The sequence below is a fragment of the Rhopilema esculentum genome, chromosome 2 (genome assembly GCF_057945365.1).
Source record: "Rhopilema esculentum isolate cy_ngs chromosome 2, ASM5794536v1, whole genome shotgun sequence".
In the NCBI taxonomy this organism is placed as follows: Eukaryota; Metazoa; Cnidaria; class Scyphozoa; order Rhizostomeae; family Rhizostomatidae; genus Rhopilema; species Rhopilema esculentum.
The window spans coordinates 2898918-2923370 of record NC_142816.1 but is presented as its reverse complement, the minus strand read 5'-3'; the positions used below and the strand labels follow the sequence as shown (position 1 = coordinate 2923370).

The following is a 24453-nucleotide window of genomic DNA, read 5'->3' as shown; positions in this document are numbered from 1 at the left end:
CTACACATTATTGTTGAGGCTAACTATTTTAGTCGTTTTACCCATTTTCATCATAGTATAGCCAAACATTACAATGGATACAAAAGGTAGACCCTTTGCTCACACACGGCAACGAAACGCTTTAAGCTATCTAGGTAGTGAGTAAAGAGAACAAACAGTTAAAGAATTAGATCAATATGAATTCCAACATACTTAATACCAACATTACAACAAAATGAAAACTAAAGATTACTTTTATTCACACATTACCAGAAAAAGCACAGCTTTTGCTAGTTTTACCTTAATCAACAGGATAGTCAAACTATTGAGTGCTGTCAACTACCTAATTCGAAATTTAATAAACCTGACATAATTCCACTTAAATGATGTGCATAATGGAGTAACGTTGAAACATTACAAACTAAAAGGGCGGAATACTTTGATTGGAGACATACTGGATCCACTATACAGAATTGCCTTTGGCCTAAAGCAACGTTTTCAGAAATATTTCTCAACAATTTTAAAAGCAAATACGATTATGCAGGTTTATGGCCTTCCTTTATGGTGTCTGTTGGAGAAAGGATTGGTAACAGGAAAAACGTAGCCACGTCTTCGTTGCTGAGTTTCGTTTTGAAACACATGAGAAATATATATTTAAAATAGCCACAGAGCATCTTTGTCTTGCATCTTTCAAATAAATAATAGAGGATCGTAGCAATGTCTTGGCAGTTGCTATAAACATGAACACTATAAAAAGTTGGTATTACCTTCTTTTGAAATGAAAATGATTTTGAAAGTGTTTCTGATAAAGTATGTGGTGAAAACATTTGCTGGCACACACGTAGAAGTAGTCAAAGTGATGAAGTTTTAGAACGAGGGGGGGGGGGGGGAGGTGGGGTGGCTGTTTTAAAGGGAATGCGGGAACGAGGCACTTTTAACGAGACCAACTCTGTAAAGAATTTCGCCATTTACATGATCAGGCAAGATTTCTGCGGAGGCTCCTGCTTAGCCGACCCATAACCAGACAGGCTGCCATGGCTAAGTAGCTCCAGAAACGCTTGCGCTGCATGAATGTTTACTGGCGCACATCACAGACTGTTAAATTACTGGGAATAAGATACAAACTCAGCATCAATTATGTTATGAGGGGCAACCTCAACTCATTTGCCAGATTTAAATGTGATGTAATAATTATCAAGGATAAAAAGTTAGCTGCATGTTCACACACTGGCCCTTTCTGACGGGCCAATTGATGCTGGTTGGTTCATCTGAATCACACTGCCAGAGTGTTCAAATCACAATCGATTTTGGTCATAAATGTCTTTCTATAATTGATATGAATCATGTTTTTTCCACACGGATTTGCGAATAAATCTGGGATTAATATGAGGGAATGTTGGAATTTCTGAAAGATTTCCAGGGTTCATATTTCCTTAATAATAAACAAATATTTAAGAGAAATTTGAGACGTTTCATTGACATTGTCCATGTATTAGGCTCCATCACCTTCTAATTAACGTTTGCCTTTCAATTGAGGTTTCTAAACCGCCTTATGATTTCATCTTCCAAAGAAGGGGGTGATGTTATCTAAATGGTAATGGCACACACGCCCCTGCCCCTAACTACACTAAGCTCCTTATGCATTCCTGTTTCCCGTGCCCCTACCACTGCTAGCCGTAATAATTTCAAAAACTGCCGACTAATCTATGAGAAAGTAACTGCGAATTAGTTAGCTGAAACCACGTTTTTTCTACTTTGACAAGAAAAAAAATTTAACCGAACACGCAAACCACGAAATAGTAAACATATTTGTACGTCAGCACTTAAGTCCCATAAATAGACCGACTTTGTTTAATGTCCTGCGATCTAGCATAAATATACTCCAATCGTTGTTTATGATTCTATTCGCATCACTAAACGAAATTTTCTTACGGTATTTGGTAGTTTTTCAAATTAAGTTACCTATTATACAAACAAACTCACAGTCAAAATTGGAAGGGCCTAATACCTCTCTGAGTTAAGCCCTCGAATCGTTTAAAGGTATAGTTCAGGAAAACCCAGTCTTTTGCATTCGGTTCAGCCTTTTCTTTGCTAGATTCAGCTACAAAAAAGCGGAATTGAAGTAAATTTCAATTAAAAACCAAATTACCCCCTATAGAGAAGGCCTATTTACCATGACTCAATGCCTTTAACAGATAATGTATAAAAACGAAGTATAATATTTCCCAGATTTAACACTAGCATGCCTTATTAAATATTGTGCTCGAGCAAATACTGGTTTCTCTGGAACAAAGCTAAGATTCCCCTCGACGTGAATTTCATTCATTGAGACTTATGACTTCCTTATTTGCCACTGAAACCAGTTAAAAGTGGACCAGAAATATGAAAAATAGCGAAAAGGTACCATTAATACTACATCACTGTTATCATTTCATGCAGAAAATAGCAAACGAGCTTAGGATGTTTCATTAGGCTAATTTTAGCCAGCCAAAATAAGCTAAATACAAAATTTTGCTTTCTGCTAGGTTTTACTGACATTACATTGCACCTATGAATGGATTTTGGGCGAAGTTGAAGAATCCGGTTCGGATAATCCGATTAATCTCGTGTCATACACGTCAAGGAGTTTTTGACTGCATCAACCAATCACAGGTCGCCTAGGGTCAGGGAACGCTCTCCTATAAATATGACATCAAGCAAATTATGGTACCACTCCGGATTGTTCATGTCCGCCCGGATTTTGTGCCTAAAATTGCGTGCAATCGACCAGTTGGGCAAATCAGCAAACCAGTTAATCAATAAAGTTTTATTCAACATTCTTCTCAATAAAAACAGAGCAAATGATGTATACGTACTCCAAGTTAAGTCTACTTCTGGAAAGTCGTCGAAATTTGATGTGTCATCAATTGATTTTACTTCTACTGGTATAGCAGCGGGTCGATCCCTGAAAAAGAGAACAGCAAATGTGTCAAAAATCTTAAGCCTAACAAATAAATGACAAACCGAACCAAAACTAAAAATGGGCTGATACCTTCCAGCCAAATACAGGTCTTTACACCAAATTTCTTGGCCCAAAACTGTACATTATGATCCTTTGAAAAAACTTTATACCACTAATATCGTAACACAAAAGTTATACACCAATTTTAAAGTATATAATTTCTATTGAAAACGACTGTTTACCAGTCTGTCATAAGGTGCTCGTTTTCGTATAGACAGAGCAGCACACGTATTTGGTGTATAGAACAGGATATAAGTTCACCACGGCGAAGTACGATTAATAAACAAAGAGGTGTCCTGCTCTTTACACCAAAAGCGAAATTTCCGATGACGTGTATAACACGTTAATAAAAATACCTATAATAAAATTATGGCGAAGGCAATCACAAAAACACTGTGAAGGAAAGAAACATGAAAGAAGAAAGCTGGTTAGTAACAAAAATGATAAAGATAGCTGGCTAGTTAGAAAAAATTCGGGAAATTTATCTCACATGAATGCATTTTCGTAATTATTCATTTTTCTTGAGGATACATTTCTCAAAACACATAATCTATAGGAGCCAAAATGCAATAAACAAATTTTTAAGCGACGAAAATACCTTATATTTATCCAATCAACGCCTTTGAAAAACTGATGCGTTTTTATTTCGTCGACTGCATTTCGTCCGATGCGATTTTCTGGATGAGTGCAAAACCGGAGGATCAGATTTTTTGCTATATTTGTTATTGGAATTTCGAGAGGGAATACCAGGGTCTCTTTCCAGTTCATTACTTTTTTATACGTTTCTGAAATTAAGAGATACAATGATTAAGGAAAGATAAAGAGAAAACTTGATTAAAAAAATCTTTTTTGGAGTTTCAATAAGGTCTTAGCTAAATGTGAATACAGATAATCAATACGAAAACCAGGCGACCTCATCAGTAAGAATTTAACGAGGTAACTAGTAACTCCTATCACCTCGTATCCATAGTTTTGAAACATTCTCTGCAAGAATTTAATCTGGTGTGACTCCAAAATTAAGAATCTCATTTCAAATGAGCAAGATAATTACAAAATTTCATAAAAATATATCTGCATATTACAAAAAGCGTCTCGAACAATGCTGGATTTTTAATTAATAGCAATAAAGTAATATATTTAATAACCTTGATTTAAAAGCAGCACATAATATACTTTTAAAATTCGATATCTCAATAACAGTGCCGTTGTTTTTTCACACTATAATATCATTCAAAAAAATTTCTCCCAACTTAGACATAAGAATTCCTTCCATTTGTATAAAAAGATCGGCGCAGAAGTAGAATAGATAATTAGGGAAGGGTTGAAATCTTCACCATAACGATTGATGATTGATCACAACAAGATCATATGACGATTGATCAAATCAACGTGATAATATACTTTTTGATTTATCTACCGATTTTGGGAGACAATTTTCTGATATTCGGAAAGATTTGGGGAGAGACTGGGGGTTGAAAGGCCAAGAGCAACATTGCATTATTACACCAAAACATTTTCTTGCTTCTCATTTCCACTGGCGTCTTCACTCCAGTGCTTGAAAGGCTCTCTAGTACTTAGGTAGGGCACATGAATACCAAATATATTGAGTGTGTTTAGATTAGCAAAACAAATAACCTTTATAAGTCTCGATTGGATAAAAATAAAGTAAAGGACCAGGGATTACCTTGAGGTGTTTCTGAGCAAAATGGTGGATAACCGATCAACATTTCGAACATAATTACACCGAGGGACCACCAATCGCAAGTTCGTTCATAGCCAGTTTGATGAAAGACCTCTGGAGCGATATAGTCAGGCGTACCAACGGTTGAATATGCCTAGGGACAAATAGTGTTAACGTTAGAATGAATAGGAGCTTTGTCAAATGGGCACAGATCTTGGGGAAATAAGAATATAGGCTTATGAATACAGAGCATGTTTTTGCAAATAAAAGCAATCGAGTGAAGTTAGAAGCTTTACTGGTCATGTAAGACAAGAGTTGGGCACAAAGAAAATTTTGTTTTCAAAACGGAGTTATAAAATGAAACTAAAATAAAATGATATTGGAAAAAATCTCGACATAATATCATGTTTAGAAGGCAAATAGGCAGTAGATAGGAGAAAATCGTCTGAAACAACTAGATTTAAAGAGGCCGGTTTATCCAATCACTGATTTCCATTCACTAAAAGCATTAGGACCTAATATATTAAATGATGATTACTAAAAGCTAAAAAAGACAAAGGGCTTTACCATTGCTCTTCGATTCTTCTTCCAAGTTAATGCTTTTTGTTTCGAACCAAGTGGATCACCTACAGGAAAAAGATGATATATTATTAGGCCTAAGGGCAGCATCTAAATGAAAACGTTAGGTGAATGACCGTGTTATTACAATCATTTATTCCTTGAAATATGGCAGATAAAAAATACATTTATTTCCATACAGCTAGATATCTTTTAATAAGCAATGTTATCCTTTAATCCGTTCATTTGTTTCTTTCTTATTACCTCAAACTAGGAATGCCTGAGGGGAAAGTTGCGAGTAGAGCCAGAAAAAAATCTGCGCTGATGTAAATCATTGCCCTGTTAGTTTCAAATTGTGGATTACGCGGATGCAAGGGTACAGGATTCGATTTCCTGCAATGATCAAACTTTGACCCAGAGTGTGGGGAATCGCTAGCCCTCTACACTTTCAGGCATAAGAATCGCGAGGTGTGGTCACATCGAGAGGAAGGACCAGGAGACTGCTCCATAAGCATAGATTCTCAGCATCCAAAAACTACTTTCGGAAGCTAGGTAGCAACAAATACTAAGCTTAATTAAAAACCCGGAATGAACTTTGTTTTCTTCGGCATAAGGGTTAAAGACAGTGTTTATACTATTTGGTTTTCAAGAATTCGATCAAAGAGTAATCTTAGCGTTAGAGATCACAGGTGGAATTACGAAAATTTTGAAAATTTAGATCAGTTAACACCAATTTTGTTGAATTTTTATGAAATATTTGGTTAACCTGATCCTAATACGTGAATGGAAAATATCCGTTTAAGAGCTTTCTATTTATCCTTTTACCCACATTGCTACGTCGAGATGAGAAAGAGATATTTTCCGTAGCAAAACAGTTTCACAGAAGAGTTTTCGGTTTATCTTGTAAGGACAGGGAAATTCTTAGTGAATTTATGTTACAAAGGCACCGACAAAGGGTTCTAGGATAGAAACAGACCTGCTGTTATTGAGATAAGAGCGAAAAAATCTTAAGCTGCAAAGTGGAGGATTAAATAATCTAGATACGTTTGTTTTCGATAAACCAGTATAACTAAACGAGCTTGCACACGTAGAGATAAGATGTGCATTGCATACACAGTTTTGTACAGTTTCTCCAGTTTTTCCAAAGAAAATACATATTGGCATGACGTCACAAGATTTTTCAGAATTTTTTTTCAATTGCGACGCAAAATATAAAAGAACATTTTTTACAGACCTGTATGTGAAAATAGCTAAATCTTTTCAAAAATAGCCAAATGTGTACAGAAACTTTCTGGTCAAATTACAGTTATTTGTTCTTGATTTCAAAACTTATGAACCAAACAATAACAATAGAAATCTTTTTGAAATCTCCATATCTTTCGCTCTCCTTATTTCTACCAGTTCACAGCAAATTCAATTCATTTACACACTAACAGATATTCTATGGATTATATGGTCAAATAAGATAAATCTAAAAAAACACTTATATGACGTCATCAAATAACCAGTCTATCCAATTAGTGATTTCACTACACTCAACACCGGCGGACCGAAGATTGAAAATTTGGTTGTTTGATTAAAAAATGCAATTTCACTTACATAGAGCATCGACGTTTGCTGGCGTTATGTTCCGGTAAAAATCTGTCCTGTGTGCCTTTTTCAACCCTGTACAGAGTCCGAAGTCAGATAACTTGATATGACCCTAGAAACAAAGGCAACATAGAAAATATCAACTGAAAAGAAGCGAGTGTAGCACAATTCATTAATGATCAGAGGGCCTACGCAGAAATAGCGAATAAGCTAACCTAGCTGTCTTAATCAATTATGCATCACGTTTGAAAAGTGGTTTCCATGTTCTTTGCTTATAAACAAGTCTGCTTGATAAGAAAAAAATCAGTCTACACTATTTTCCGTTTGCAAAGCTTAATCTAAACCATAATACAACAGTTATATTTGTAAAAATATACTTAAAACAATTTCAAGCATTATCTTTGGTGTTCAATGTCGCCGAGATGAAATCTACAAAGGCGCTAGATTAAACGCCTAACATTCATTATCTGAAATGTTTGAAATATGGACTCAATAATTTACAATATGAATATATGATGCAATTTCCTCACCCTTGCATCCAAAAGCAAATTGTCTGGCTTGATATCCCTACAAAGGCAAACAGATCGGACTGGATTAGAAAAATTCAACGAATGCTTTACACCTATTTACAAATTCTGTGCTATATAAAAGCCTTTCTTCCTGAAAAATGCACAAATGCGACATTTTTAAGAACTTGACAACAGAAAGCAAAAATCGAAAGAGATCTGGTGGCGGTCAAGCAACTTGATTATTAAAACACGTCAAAGCATGTAGAATTCAGAAGATGCCATCGCCTTTGAATTGAGTTTATGCTAAGTCCATTGTACATCCTTGATATCTAAACAGCTTCAGATCTGATATCTAGACAGGTAACATACCATCTTTGGGCTTGTACAAAGTTTTTTGACATTAGCTGAGCCACTCACTGTTTACATATTAAAAATCTGTTGACTATCAAAGCATTTTTTCTGCGTTTTATGAGGCTCACGCCTTTGAATTCAATAAAAAATGATGGGTGGAAAGGCCAGAAAATAAAGAGCTTTAGTTTTTGTTGCGAAAGATCTGTGCCGGTTCGACGTAATAAACAACAATTCTAGATATGTGTGGCTCAGTCCCCTTACTATCGCATCTCTTTACTGCTTAAACGTGCAACAGAACAAATTACATTTGTGGCACTTGTGACGCTAAGCATCCCTTTTTAAGGCCTAAAAGATACCTAATATGTGGTCACAAATTCAGAAGTGTAACCGAACAAGACTCGGTTACACCCGGTAACATGATTCTGATCAGGATGCAAATTGAATTGCATTAGATCATGGCGATGTTTATAAGCGAGTCTTGGTTCTGCACAAAATGAGTAGCATTTATTCATAGCGCTGTTCAGATGCGGGTGCTTGGTTTAGCTCAGGCGGAGTAACCACCCTTTTCTTACGGCACTGCAGATCACCAAGTATTGAGTAACTCAAAACAGCAGGCCTAATTGAATGCCCTTTGAAGGCAGTATAAGAATTGCCAGTGCTTCTGGCAAAGCAAACCTCACGATGAACGACTGGTTTAATTTGGGGTGGTGAATTATAAGCCTTCCCTGTGAAATTACTTTTATATAATTCTCACCGATGAATAAATCCTAACTGATGTATTGAATCAATCGCGAGGATAGACTCAGCAACGTAAAACTGTGCTTGTTGCTCTGTGAATGTATCTTTCCTCATCAGCATCGTCATCAGATCACCTGAAAAATAAACAAATATTCATAAAAAGCTTCACAAATTGAATTGTTTACGCTTTGCATCTAACGGATAGCACCTCTTGACCTCTAGCTCCTTGCCATAGCACCCATTAGAAAAATACTGGTAACAAGTATAAATTCGACCACCTTAATCGATTTGACACCTTGAACAATGTGAAGATGTGAAGGAACTAGAGCTTTGCTATCAAGTCACGTGTTACTAGGGAAGGGGATAGCAAGATGCAAAATCATTGACGTCAACTAGAAACAGAGAATTGGACAATGAGCAGGAAACAATTTTTCACTAAGGAGGGTGTTCCTATTTATATTCGTCGTCATAAAAAGCGGATCTAGTTTAGGAAAATGTTATAATACCATTCAAATGAGAGTGAAGGACGGAGAAAGTGAGAATTTTAAAAAAGTAATGGAGAAAGTTTTTTATGACAAAATTTGCAACATAGGTGGCGCTTTAAAAATTCTTGTTAATCTGCTGAGTCTCTAAACATTAATGAAACATTCAGAAGCCGCTGCTATGTTATTGGTATGCTTCCCAAAAACAAAATGCTTGTGGTCGCGTGGGTTGGATGAAAACAGGGTTGTAATTACAATAATGTCCGACTTCATAATACCAGATTTGTTGAGGAGACGAGCAAGCGAAAAAGGTCAAATGTATGAGACAGCCCTCCGTCCTGAAATAAAAGTCCATGCGAATAATCACTTCGCTCCATTAACATGCTTTTTGATTCTGGGACGGAGGGTTGCCTTGCGCCACCGGCATGTCTTGCGGAGGCATTTTAAACTGGCCTAATATCGTATTGTACGAAAAAACAAAATACAACCCTATTTCTCCTCGCGTAAAAAACAGCAACCGCAAAGCATGCTGGTTGTCAAGATCCTTTAAGGTTTAGCATTGTCAGTTTTTCGCACAGGTAAAAAGCCTAAGATTTCTGCTTAGTAATCAAATCCTTGATTTTAGCAAAAGCCCTGGTTTCATTGACACTACGATTAGATATCTAAGTTACAACAACAAACAAATTATAATTTTAGCGACCAGTTGGGACTTACTTAAAATTTAATATGACCTGACCGCTGTTTTGTTAACCTAGTGTGTTCTCTTGTTAACTGGTATTAGACAATAATTCAATGCTTTGAAAGAAACTATTTAGTATGCGTTTCTACTCTACCTAGGTTTATATTCCAACCAAAACTAATCAAAACTCATCTCCAAGCTTACAAAACAAACTAGAAAATACAATATTCTATTTTTACAGTATTAAAATGTTCGGAACACTTGCTTTCAAAATATATTAATAGTTACACAATAGAATAAGGATCTTTAAACTTTAATCGTATTTCCTAAGTGGTAGACCTGAATTCAAAATGTTGTTAACAACAATAACGAATTTTGATAAACAAAAGAACTCATTTGAATTTAGGCCCTATTAAAATGGCCTTGACTAGAGTGGTTTGGGCCTAGCTCCAATAATTTGTTTACTACAGAAACATAAATGCAAATTAAAAACACGTGGCTTCCCTCTTTTGCACAAAATTCAGGGTTGGCTCCAAGATTGAAGGAAAGTTGTTTGGCTTAAAGGGTTTGTCGTTTGGTAGATTTTCAAGGCGTCGCAAGGAAGGAAAAGTGGGACATAAAGCGCGACAAACTGGAACTAAAGAGTGGAACAGCACGCCCATGACTTATGTTAACAAAAATCTACAGTAGCTCGGCAGAGATTTCAAAGATGAAGACCTCGAAGACCTTGGAAATAATCTAGGGAGCTCTAGTCCCCTACATCTAGAGGAGACGTGGCACATAGAAAAATGAACATGAAGTCACACCGAAAGAAGATCATTAAGTCAGTAAAAAAGAAATGGCATTTCCACTGCTGGAAAATTTTTAGTTACTGTTTTTCAAGCTAGATAATTCGCGAACTGAAAATATTACCTCCGGGGAGAAATTCCATCACTAAAAACAGACATTGCGCATCTTGAAAAGAGTAGTACATTTTTACAATCCAGGGATTATCAGATTCAGCAAGGACATCTCTCTCTGCTCTTACATGTGCAACCTGTTTAAGAAAACTTGATGAATTAGATCTAAACAATCATGGCAATCATTGAAAACCTTGACAAACACTGATCCTTGCAAATCCTTGTAAAAAACGCATTAAATTGAACCATTACTGAAAGTTTAGACAGCTCAGATCTAACTATCAACAATAACATAGGTGTGATTTCACTAGTAAATTTTCAGTCAAAAGCAAAAACTTTGTGTGTACACTGCAGTTCAAACAAATGTTTTGTAACACCAAATCACAGCAAACTGCGAAGTACTGTTTCCAGTTTACAAAAGGGTTTCATTAAATTTTGTGATATATCGACGATGCGAAAATCTATACATAAAAGTACCCTCAAAAAGCCTTATATTATCAAACCCGCATGATTGTCAAATCTTTTCAAAGAACAAACAACAATAAAGCAGATTGGGCAATTATACACCACTTATTGTCCAGACTTTGGAAAGCAAAAAACATTAGAATAGGAAAAAAGGCTTCAAAAATTTTTTCTCAATGTAGGGCCAAGACTCTTCTGTTATTTGACCCCTTCAATGCAACTTTTGCAGTCAGAATTGTTTGCGGTAATAAACAACCCTTTTACTGTAATGTTTTGAAATGGTATAAAATCAAGCCATATTTCATTACAGAACTCTGTATTCATCTAAGCCATGCCTTTAAAACAGGAAAGATTAGAATTAAAACATCTTTTCAGGCTAATGTCAGAACCGTGGGAGTAGTGACAACCAGTTTATGGAAAAGCATAGCAACAAGAGCAAAGATCAAGGCTAACCTGTTCTTTCTCGAGCATGTCAGCTTTTCTTAAGATTTTCATTGCATAAACATGTCCAGTGTCTTTCTTTTGCACCAACCGTACCTAGAAAACATGATAAAAAGATCGGATAAAAATCTCATTGTCTTGTAGAAAAAACTAGACATCTTTTAACTCACTTTACAGATGACACAGTTCGCCGATAATGGGGATTTCATCTTTGACAGCATCCTTGCTCCCGCCCATAAAGATTGTAATTAATGCGATTGTGTATCAAACCCTTACAATTTCAGACATATTGTAATAAACAGAAGATTTAGAAAGAAAAATGCAAAATGGACAGCAGTGAAACAGAATGAAGACTAGAGGGGACAATAAAACATTTCAGTTTTCGTAAAACCTGATAAAATGGCTCCACAATAATTTAAATTGCTGCAAGGGACACATCTTAATCAACCACTGACAATGAAGTAATTTCAGATTCACTTTGTAAAGCAAAGACTTAATAATAAATGAAAGCGTTAATTATTAGTATTAATGAGGTGGTTGGATAGTCGATTTCAAAACTTGGCGCTAATTCATTTATATCAAGCACGATGTGGCTGACAAGAACATTGGCAGATTCATGGCTTCTTATCTTCTCTTGCCACGTAGCTTCTCAAGAAAGGCCGATTTTCGGTTGACTTGCTATGATCCGTGAAAGAGCGAAAACATTATCACTTTTGCCAAAATGCGGTCCACATATTGTTTCTAGAAATTAACTAAAAAGCGCTAGGTATGGGTAGATCATATTTTTGCCTAAGGAAAACTTCCTTGGTACAAACCACTGAAACGTGACAAAAACGGCGTAGTCTCACTGGTCACGCCCATTATCCTTTCACTCTGCAGTAGCTGATGCCACCAGTGAGGAAGTCCGAGAAGGGAGTACAGAATAGAAAAAAGATTACATGAAGACAGAAGCAATCACAAGGCTGACGGCCGTTCGAACGGTAATTGAAAACAAAAGAATTCAATTACCACACCTAAACCACGCCCTGTTTTCATAGCTTTTAAAGGCTTGAACGTTGTAGCTCATGGCCCAAAGGAATGGTTAACAATACACTAGGCACTGATTGCAGCACAGCGGAGATTTACTGACCTCGCCAAAGGCTCCTTTACCAATAACTTTTAAAGATTCAAAGTCGTCCCGTCCGATTCTCGTCCTCTTCAGTCGTAAAAATTCTGTTTCCCTAATTGCATACAGCGACCTCCTTTCATCTTTCTATATAAAAAACATAAAAACATGAGAAGGTAGACATAACGAGATATCGTAATATCTTTCAAAAATTGAATTCGAAGTAAGAGCCTGTTCATACTGAATAAGTTTCTCGGCGTTCGGTTAAGCCGAGATCCCGCCTCACATAGCTTCACTACATAAAAAGCACAAGGGTTCACATAAGAAAACATTTTCACGGCTACCCGAGATCTTGCTTGCGTACAACCCGGGCCCCTACCATTTGCACAAGCGCAATCCCCACTAATCACTGAAATGGTTTAATTATTAGCCCAACAAGGCGGAAAAATCTGCATTTAAGAGGTCGATGATTTGTCCCCGGCTAACCAAGATTTCCGCTGCAATGGGAAAATTCGGGAAAACTTTCTCAATATGAACAAGCTTTGTGTACGAATAATGCTGGTTTCCCCAATAATTAGATAACGTACTGGCGAGAGATGAAACCACCAGAAAGCGTCATGCAATGAAAACACGATAACTCTATTACGTCACAACGATCTTTATCAATACCCAACATTCTGTTTCAGCAATAGCTTTGAGTTTCAATTGAAAAGGTAGGTTTGCGCTAGACCAAGCAAAAAGAGTTTATCTACATTTAGTTAGAAAACATAGATAACTTTTTCGCCTCCGATAGAATTTAGTTGCACAATAACCCAAAGTTAATTATTTGTGTAGTCAAGTGTGCAATATTTTGTAAAATTTAGATTGATAAAAATTATCTATCTTACACTGTAAATATTCTCCGAATGATGTGATAATTAATCGACATAGAAGTTACGTTACAGATTTCCAAATTTTTCAAAAATTGCTATCAAAGCTGAACTGCATAACGAAGCAATTGAATATGTTATCCTTATTTTGGCGAAATTATAAATATGAAATGTGTCGTTATTACTTATGGATATCGATTGGCATTTTAACATCAAGAAACAAAACAAAAGAAAAGAAGGATAGCAAAACAATTTTACCAGAGTATTCGAAATCCAATTTCCATTGGCTGCATTAAACAATAGGCTTTGTTGCGTTCTCCAATCAACAACCCGGCCCCAACTCTTAAAGTTCTTCGATGTAAACGAGCTACAGAGTCTGATGCCCCTACGGTAACCTACAGTCCCTATAAATTTCTGCAAGTATTATGATTAAAATGAACAGCTAAGGAATTACCTCTTTATCACTAAGGCCCTCCCTTTGCATTGCATCTTCAAGCTGCTTTACTCTGAAAAAGGAAAAGCATTATCAAAACTCTTGGCATATTAAAAGATTTATGAATCACAAAGACTTGGTACGAAGAAATGAAACTCGGCAACGAAATAAATGATATCTTTGCCAAATATTTTTTATTGGTGTTTAAGATATGAAGCTGGGGGTATTAAAACTGTTTGACCAGCCTATAAAATTAATTCAACGTTTTGTACAGAGCTTAAAGATGACCTGACAATGAAGAACGTGTTGAATTACTAATCGTGAATTCTACACCCATTCGCAATCGCAAAGTACCAACGAGGACCATTCACAGAACGGGACCTTTCTCTAACTAGGTGTGACAAGAGCAGGGTACTTCACTTGAGTGGACTTTGACAAAACGTGAAACAAGTTCTTTGATTTTCAGCAATCCGCTAACGTGATTTAAGAAGCTTGGAAAGAAGTTTTAAACGCGTTTTCATAACCATCAAAGAATCACTTGCCAAAGTGTTCAAAATACCTTTGCCATCAAAGACAGAGTAAAAATCAAACTTTTATATCAAGCCTTAAAACTTTAGTACAATATATAAATTATTTTAATTCCGGTATTGTAAATCCCACAGAAATAAGCAAGAAGATGTGATCGATGAATATGACCTCAGCACAGTTGGTGCTGAAATATCAATTCCATTTCACTTAGCTTACTTTGTGATACGATCCCAACATAATGTAGATGACATACTTGTGAACACAATGTCTTTGACACTATCTGACAATAGCTTGACATTATATTTGCTGAGCCTATAAATGATACTGATGACATGACAATCATGACTGATAACGTTACATTATGAAAATAGGTAGTCCCATTATTAAGATGGTTAAATCTGTCATTTCTTTGTCATGTTTTGTAATTTTACATTCTAGCTAGTGAATACACTTTCAAAACAATTTTTCTAGGAAGTGGAATTTTACAATCAAACCTAGCAGAACTGATATCATTGCGGTGTCATTTGCCCCTTACTTGATGGCCTGAAACTGGTTCTACACCTTTTGTTTCTTTGCAAAGGCAAAAAATTTGATGTTGGAGTTAACCAGGTGCTATAGTCAAGGACATGCAATCTTTGAATACTTTGTGCATTTCCAATAAGAAAGTTGTTCAATACTTTTCCCTGTTCTCATTATTCAACCTGTCTGCATGGAAAGATTTTCCTTTTATAGAGTTTTTGGCTAACCTGGTACAAAAAATGTGTCTTTCAGACTGACAATTAGATTTCCATATGGCATTGATGAAAATTCTGCTTTATTTAGTCATGAAACACAAACATAAAAGAAAGGTTCAAAACCTTGGCTTCCATGGTGAAATTTGATATTACCACACACATGTTTTAGATGAACAGGGCTAATCCAAATAGCTTAAATTAGACTTGCACAATTAAATGGATTTCCCGAAATTCATGCTTGGGATATCAAAAGGAAAACTTCTCTCATTTATCTGATTTTGAAAAGCCTAGAAATGTCTAACATTGTGTAGAATTGTCTAGTTTTTCTTTGTCAACTTTGCATGATTTTGAAAACTATGGGCATCCATTTATTGTGATACTTTTACACATCATAAACAAGGCATAATATAAAATCAATTTCAAGACACAAATTGTCATTAGTTATGGTATTTGCCAGTTTGTTCTATAGGCTATCAAAATAGCTTCTCTGGCCAATGATTCCAGCCTACTAATTTCTTAGGAGATGAGACTATTCATATCTTAAATTCATATCAGTCTCGTTACAGATTGCCCTTGGGGATATGTCTATAGGGAGCTAAATATAACTGAAAGCTCACTCCATGCCAACTATCAGGGTATAGCATTGAATATCAAGCTTTAAAAGATTATCTGTAACACAGCTATTCAGCAGCCACATTAACTTTTCTTCTTTATTCAATAAACTGTAATACTAACACCTGCCAAGAATGCAAAATAACACCAGCAGGCATTGCCATTCTGGCATTGCAAATAAAACCCTACTAGCAGAGTTTTATAAGAACAGCATGGTCTAGGGAATCTCTCAATATCAAATGTAAACTTCCCAGTGAGACAAAATGAACAAGCTTTCATTTGAATTAGGATACCTGCTTTGATATTTGTCCTACTGGCAAAGGTTGTCCAATACCTTTAAAAACCAGCACCAGCCGAAAAGAAATGATGAAAAGCTTTTTAACATGTTTGATTCTGGTGATTCAACTCAAATATAATCAAATAAGCCCAATTAGAATAAAATATTAAACATGATACCACATGGAAAAAACAACTAGTATGTCATGTTCGGATTTGAAAAGGCAGTTTCATTTGATTTTTTAAATCTAACATAATTTACCACAACAAAAAGTATTCATTTGGTAACCAATGACATTTGAGGCCACAAAAAAAACACATTTAACCAAAAACTGTTCCCTGAAAGAGAACTAAATCAGGTCACAAAAAATATTCTATAAAATGTTTTCTTCTGTAACTTAAAACCAAAGGAAAGCCAATGCATCATAATTAAAGCAATTAGAATGATGAAGAAAAGAACAAAAAGTTTAGCCTTAACTTTGCAGATGCATATGGCAGAAATCAACAAAAAAATGTAAGTTAAAATGAAATTAAAAAGTTGAATGAAAGTAAAAAAGTAAGACCAGAAAAAATAATACCAACTTTATATTTTTACATAAAGCTTGGCATTCGACATGCTATTTTGAAAAAAAGACCACTTGAACAAAATAACTTGCAAGACATTTATATGAAAGTAACCAAAAAAAGATTGAGAACATAAAAAAATGAACACAGACGCAACAAGTGTAAACAGTTCTAGTGCCTCGTAAGTATATATAATGTTTATTTTATGTCATATTATATTTTTTGAGTCTCATGAAATTTCCATAATAAAGCCTTTGATACATAATTCTGAAAATATCATCAAGAAATGTACTGTTTAGTCAGAAACCATGAGATGTGTCAATTTTAAGATCATCATTTAATATCTGACAATGTTTTACCAATAATATCATCTAATATTTAATTTCAGTGATAGATGAATTGATACCAAGTCTTATGATTTTCACTTTTGGCAAGGTACTCAACTGTAACGAAAACCAGGAAGAAGCAAATGCCAGTTTTTGGGTTACATTATTTTACAAATTTTGTGGAAACTACCCAATTAGCCCCTCATTGGGAGTCACACTGCTGAAATACTTTTCTTTTGTCTTTGTTTAATGAGTTATAAATTGAACTTTTTCTTAATATTACTAACTATTGTATGTAATACCTAAGTGCAGGCTAATATACAGTACTATTAGATAGAAAAGTTAGGGGTGTTCAAATCGTCTGTTTCTAAAAATTTATTATCTAGCTGCATCAAAATATTAAAAAGATACTCATGCCTCTTAGCAGCTGGATTAACAAAACGTATCATATTCATCATATTTATTTGCACAAAAACATCTGTTTATGTGATATTTTTCAAGTTGAAACAATGTTACTTACTTTATGGACTTATGGTTTTTTAACAATTGTCCTTTTGCCAAGAGACTTGTAAGAAATCATTTAAAACAAAGCCATAAATGTGCAACAGGCTTCTTGTTGTTGTTAGCGGGTAATTTGTTATAAATAATAGTTAACACTTTGGGAAAGAGATGTAGCAGGTTTTCAACATATTTCGCATTATTCTTTACAAATAGTTACATTCAATGTTATTTTATTCAAAGAAGCATCAAAGGATTCCAGTTTGTTTACTTGCTAAAGGCAACATTTATCTTTTGTACAAATATTTCCTACATTCAGTCAAAAAGTCTGATCTGTATTAGGGGCTTACAACACCTGAAGCTGGTGTGTTCACGGAGTATAAAACCCAAACAATTTAAAACAGAATCCATTTGTATTTGCTTTATTATTGCTTTCAAATAATAGGTTATTGTATATTATTCAACAAACTAATCCTGGTCGCTTCCTCGGCCACAAACCAATTCATTGGCCTAGCAATGCGAAATAAATGCACTAAACAGAAGGAACCGGTGAACCATTTTACAACCGACATACACCATCATAGCCATGAATAACAACAATGCAAAAAAATTAGACAGAAAAGTTACCTTTCTTTCCTTTCCCTGTGTTGATTTATCAAATTTGTATAATAATTTTCAATAGTGGCTTTGGCTTTAGCAACCTTCTCTAGTGTTGAAGATGACAACACAACAGAACTTGCAGCCATCGTCATGTTTGCGGCTTGATGGCCTTCTCCAAGCTTTATATCTGGACCTATTGCAACAACTCTGCTTGCCTTCTCGTTCTCTTTAAGTTTTTCACCCCATACCACTTCTGTATCTCCTTGCAACTTTCTCGGCGACCCGAAGTCAAAAATGCTCCAACTCCGTTTGTTATTCTGGGAAGATGAAAAATCAGCCAATCAGAAAGCAGTACTAATAGAATAAGCCAATCATGGATGAAAGCTGATCATGTGATAGTTCAGGAAGGCCTCGAATGATAATACAAATCTTTCGGTCATGTGGCTGGGTGTAATCGCAAGCAGGAAAGTGTGCCACATCCGTCTTGTTGATTTAAATTTGTTCAAGATTGAAGGGTTCCATCCTTAAAAACAAGCATTACTCAGTATGGCTAGGTACCAAGCATAGGCTCCTACAGGGCCACTTTCCAAAGAATCCCATTAAAACAACGGAAGTGAAATTGAACCTAATAAAACGAAAATCTAACAAGGGCACGTGGTTGAAGAACATACAAATTAATACATTAAAATGACACCGAAGATTTACAAAGACATTCTTACAGTATCAAACCGTCTGTAACCGTACTTTACCAGACAAAAATGAAAGCGACTGTCTTTGTCTAGGAAGATCGATTATTATCATACACATGTTTAGCTCAATTCTGCCAGATGTTTGCGAGACACAAATGACAGACATGTCTCCGTCTGTTGTAGAATAATAGGACTCGATAAACTTTAAGGAACAGTGATAATGCAAAAAACGAAAAGTAAGCTATGAAATATTCACATGAAACAGATATTACATCAAATTAGTGGTACTGTCTTGGCTTGCTAGCCCCCTGTACAGCTCTATTATGTATGGCAGCTTTCTACGTTAACTCGTAATCCGAAGTTACGTTCCAAAAGCAAATCTATTTGTTATCGTCTAATTGGATTTTAGAGAAATATGTGCATGAAAAGAAAGTAGTTAAAATTTTGCAGATCAAGATTGGAGCCAGTACCCTGGAAGCTATGAAGAAGGAATGAAAATGAAAAGTAAAAGTTAAATAATTTACTGGACGTATAAAAATCATAGTAATGGTTTAAAAAAGGGGTTCTACTAGAACAAGTTTTCGACAATATTCAGGCCTTATTTCTTTGGTCCAAACTTCTGTGATTGCAGATTTCAAACTTTCTATGTTTGTAGGTTGTCTTGCTGTCTCTTTGTCCTTTGGAACTTTCCAAAAGTTTTCTATTGGGTTTCTTTTCAAGTTTCTTTATTTGTTTTTCACAATTTTACAACGATGACAAGGAGCATCATCGTGCATACATATTTCGCAACCACTGAACTTGAATGTGAAACTGAAGCTTTTCTTTAAACGATTCGAGGTATTTTTGGCCATTCATATTGGTTTTTGGAGGTAAAACAGGCCTGTATTCATTTGGAAAGGATATCATAGGAACTGAATTGCAGTGCTGCCTTCGTTACTTATACAGAGAATAGCTGAGGTTAATGACATTTTATTTCTATCACTTCAAGCTTTTCCTAAGCATCAACGATTTTCTCTAAGATTGGCAAGTACCTAATTTCAACGACTTTATCAATTCTACCAGGATGAGGTCTCTGCCCTTCCCTGTCTCTCCTCTGTTTGCAAAAACGCATTAACCTTAAAGTGGGGAAAGCAGTGAAGCCTAAGCATATGGAAATTGACGTATAACTTGGTTACTAAATTATGTAACTTCATTCAGTGATATGCTTCTCAAGACCAGTCTGCACAATTTTCATTATCTTATAGCGATATGTTATAACCAATAGACAAATCCTTTTAGCTTTCTAACCAAAGGGAAGTCTCTCTTCATTAACGACTACATATTTCGCGTCCACCAACAAATGTTTTAAGATTGCTATAAATTCTTCATTCGAAAACAATATAAAACCACGCCATGTTATTGTCTTTCTTGTTAGAGACATTAGTGAGGTAAATATTTCTTGGGTCAACAGAAACTTGTTGCAAAACAGCCTTGACTTGCTTTGTGTCTCCACCACATATAGTTAGTTGCCAGGGCCTAAGATTTGACGATTGTATTTACGAATGCGACATCTAAACAAAATTTCGAGACTAGATTGTGCTGTTGACCTTTAGCCAAAAAAGGAGATTGTTCTGTTTTTTCTGGATGGTAGACACTTCCATGGTTTTTTAACGCTGCAGCCCGCAATCAAGCAAAATTTATCATATTTCAGGCCCCGTTCAAGTAGTTCTAACTCGATAAAGTAATATCATTTGGGCCAGATTCATACTAAGCCCACCCAGCCCCCCCCCAGCCCCCCCCCCAGAGGTGGCGCCAGAAATCTTCCGACAGAGGGGCTGGAGCTTCCGACAGGGGGCTAAAATGACTAAAATAAGCAGTTTTCGTAGGTTATTTTGTCAAATTTGCTCCGACAATAATCCAAATTTGCCCCCCTAGCCCTCCCCTGGCGCCACCACTGTCCCCCTAAACGGTTAGTATCCGCTAGGCCAATGGATGCATATTTTCCCTACAAAACTGACTACATGTCTCTTTTATGCTCAGATGATCCAATTTGGATCTTCTAGTCGTAAGAGATGCATCTAAAGCTTATTAGGATCACTGTGGACAGAACACTCATCCTTCCAGTAGTTACATTACAGGATTTTAGCTTAGTGTTGAAATTATCTATGTTATCCTGATAGGCAACGGTATAAGCACGTTTTAAAATTCATATTGCCTTTTTTATACGCTATTTTTGCTCTCTGAAAAATTTACTTTGTTAGATTTAAAAGGGCATTAGTAGCTCAATGCAATGCTCAATGGAAATTGTCCTTTCAAGCCGACCAAAGCTGCGCCTGTGAGACCAAGTTATGTAAGGATTTAACAATAATCTGTAAACAATGATAAGTCGATTAGACCTGCAAGTGAATTAGCTTTTTGTATATGAAAACCAATTTCCTTCAACATTTGCTACAGTGAATGCATCGAACGGTTTCCTAACAAACTGTGACCAAAGTCCAAAAAGGAAATAGGCCTACCAACATGTAAAGACAACAGAGAGGACATTAAAATGAAACAAGATTCGTGGCCTAATGTTCAGAATGGCAGGCCCGTCGGAACCGGGGGGGGGGGGGGGCTGGGGGAGGCTGGAGCCCCTCAATAATTGTCAAACTGTAGTATGTTTCCTTTATAACAGTGTACTGAACGAGAAGGAAAACAATAGGCAGCCCCCCACCCCCAATATAAATTTTTTTCCGACGGTACTGAATGCTTCAAAAGTTTAAAAACCTGCACTCCTGCTGCCATTACTATATGAATTTACCAAAACTTCTTGCGCAAAAAATGTTACAAATAACAGCAAAAGAGGCATTATGTAATAAGTAGAATGGGTATTTGAGCCACAGAGCGCCCAGATGACAACGAAGAAACGCTACTTCGCAACTCCGCTTCGCTCTTCGAATTCCACATTTTAATGTTGGACTGACAATTATGGGAACTTGTTGGGGATATGAACATGGGACTCTTGAAAAATGGATTGATAGAACATGCGCAGTAAGGTTCGGGAATGCCAGCGTTTTGGAGGAAAAATTTGTAAAACTTCTATCTTAAGGCAAAGGGAATCGAGTAACGATTATAAGCGAGCGAGCCTAGAATTGAACGTTCGTGGCCTGTCGTTGCTTCAATCTTTCAAAAACTCCCAGACATTCTCTTTAGACTACCATCACAGTTCAAGAAAATTTACCATTAATCTACCACTTCAGACTACCATCAATTTCCCATCAAAATAAAATACAAAAATTTGAAATAGCAACTTTTTTCCCAGCATGAAAATTCGCATATATGGCGAAAATTCGCATTTAAACGTTACTTTTAAAATTTTTGATAAATAACTCTTTTCAAGTGATAGATTTAGATCTTTAGAAAGTACACGTTAAAGACATGATACCCCCTTCCTACACTGGCACCTCCAATTTTGAATGCTGCAAATTTCCCTGAAAAAATTTCCTTCAAACGAACCCAGTAAAAAGTGTGTTGCCAGAGATGCAGTGTCAAGGGGTCACCAAAAGTGACTAGGCTTTACTTATTGCTATTTCTGGAGAGGTATTCAAGAGTCCCGCTATCACGTTTGTTCTTTTCACAGAAAACTACGTCAAATTTGGGGATCTTTTGTATTATCATTTCATTTCTAGGATTGCTATTTGATACCTTCTCTAATCGTTTAGCTGGGCTAGGTGCAAAAATGCGAGCTTTCATAAAGCTTTTATAAGAACAACCATTTTTTTGAAACCCACCCATCCACTCGCCTCTTTCAGATACGTTGTATCATATTGAGGATGCCTATACAAATTAAAAATAAGAAAACTTTTGTTAACGTTTTTCATTATCCACCAACATCATTACGCTCCCAAAGGGAAGTCTCTTAATAGCTAAAAGACCCTAAAAGTGTGTTCAAGGTACCCACATCCAAACTAAACATATAAACTTGTGGATAATTGGCATTCAGCAAGGCGCGGGTTGTCTAATGTAACCACAGAAATTGATATTTGCTTTTTCATGGTATGAGGTTTCCTTAATTAGCATAAAATAGTGGCCTACGACGAACATTTTCTCGTGATTACGTCAACTTGGTCGATTGATTTTAGCTTTCTTGCCCATAGCACGTTATTTAACTGAAAAGCTATTGCAAATCCTGGAATAATGGAAGTGGGAAAACCTGCCAGGTTTGTGTTAGGTAGCCCCAATTCAGGGGTACGGCAGTAACCTGGCTGATGCCCTCTTGATTTTGAGGGTGTCTTGAAATGGCAAATTTCTTTTTATAGCTGACATATTCCGTTGTAATTATTTAGTCTCTCTAGTGATAGCCTTCAATTGATAGAGTTCATTTTATGTATTTTTCCACTGTCATATATTTATTTATTTCAGTTCAAAACTGAATCTCATTCGTAATAGAATCAAGCTTAAAACCGTAAAAGACCCAACCATATCTGCATAAAGTAAGTTAGTCAAAAACATTGAGGTCTCGAGAGTAACAGTAAAGCAGATTTGTCCTCCAAGAATGGCGAATTGAAGTGCTACCAAGAAATCTGATGCAATGGTATACATAACGGATGATTTCCCGGATGACTAACGATGAAAAATGATGTGACTCTAAGCGCACGAGACGGAGAGGCTGTGGGAAAGCTGAGCCCTCTAATCTGTAAGTGTTGGCAAAAAGTCGTACGATACTTTGATATAAACACAAATTTTGATAGAAGTTTTTGTTGCTTGTGAGCCTATTACTTCAATGGGACCTTATTGATTCTTCACTACTCCATTAAATCCATTCTCTACTTCAATACATTCACCACTATTACCAATAGAATCTACATCACGCCATTGGGCAAGCCACACCATGAAAATCTCGCACGCCTTTGGTTGAAATCCTGTTGTTCTAACAGAAAATCTCTGGAAATCATTTCGTTTTTGTTGAGATCTCGTATGGATCATGCTACTAAAATAAACTTCTTTCGCCCAGATAACAACCTAAATGTTTCTGACTTGAAAAAAATTGAGGTAAAAATCGGATGAGAGAGTTTATCCAGTCATGTTCTGCATTTTGTATCGGAAACGACGCGCTTAGCAAAAAAAAGATTAAAAATGCAAGATAAAGATGAGAAAAAAACAAGTCGCGTGTTGGGAAAAACCTAGCGACTCAAACGTAATTTGAAAAACCCTCGAAGCGGCGTTGGTTCCCACCGCAGTTGATTGTAAAATTCCATTGATACTAACCTCAGACATCACTGGATCACTGGGTTTTGGATAACACGAGTTTAAACGATTGAACAATTTAACACAGAACTATCTTCTAAAAGTTAATATGCATGTTTTGCTATATAAAACTGCGGAGATTCGCAGCTAAGAATTTGAAACAAACTTCTCATTTAAGGCAACATAACATTCTTGCTTGCAATTCATTGGAACTGAAAATTCGAAACGCCAACATAAAAATTTCCTCTACATACCTTGTGAAAACTCATGAATCTGATTGACATGGGGCCCAACAGTGGTTCAAAACAGCCAAATCGTATCAGTCTCCGTTACCAGAAAATTTCTTTACTCGCTGCCTATTTCTCTATGTAATCCACGACAGCGTTTCAGATTCTGTTTAGTTAGTTTCCAAAAGTAAGGAAGTGAGCTGTTAATTCGTAAACATTAAAGCACGTGACCTTTTCCTGACGTCATGCTATCGAACGATAAGTTCTGCCGGCCAAAAGGACAATGCAAAAATTGTATTCATCAAGAAAAACCGAACGCAATTAAGAAAATATTCCAGATTTTTGTTTTGATCGAGTCTTTTCGGAGACAAACAATTTTTGTCCACGTTACCTTTTGTTTTTTATACTAGCAATAAA

General features: G+C 36.0%; 1 protein-coding gene across 1 annotated transcript; it reads right to left on the bottom strand.

Moving 5' to 3' along the window:
* Nucleotides 1-158: 158 nt before the first annotated feature.
* LOC135695335 (serine/threonine-protein kinase 38-like) lies at nucleotides 159-24453 on the bottom strand. The gene is made up of 14 exons (XM_065214399.2): nucleotides 24064-24453; nucleotides 17943-18232; nucleotides 13799-13850; nucleotides 12500-12622; nucleotides 11383-11466; nucleotides 10481-10604; nucleotides 8424-8541; nucleotides 7340-7376; nucleotides 6819-6921; nucleotides 5229-5287; nucleotides 4665-4815; nucleotides 3579-3765; nucleotides 2835-2923; nucleotides 159-2080 (listed from the first exon to the last, which is right to left on the bottom strand). The coding sequence occupies exons 1-14, from the start codon at nucleotides 24091-24093 to the stop codon at nucleotides 1965-1967; spliced, it is 1563 nt and encodes a 520-aa protein (XP_065070471.2). The 5' UTR covers nucleotides 24094-24453; the 3' UTR covers nucleotides 159-1964.

Bases quoted from the DNA above. Each gene is read 5' to 3' on its own strand.
- LOC135695335 (XM_065214399.2), bottom strand. From the start codon at position 24,093: ATGTCAATCAGATTCATGAGTTTTCACAAG. The intron at 12,623-13,798 runs GTAATTCCTTAG...TTTTTTATATAG, and splicing joins AGGGCCTTAGTGATAAAGAG to AAAGATGAAAGGAGGTCGCT. The intron at 6,922-7,339 runs GTGAGGAAATTG...CTTTGTTTCTAG, and splicing joins ATTTGCTTTTGGATGCAAGG to GGTCATATCAAGTTATCTGA.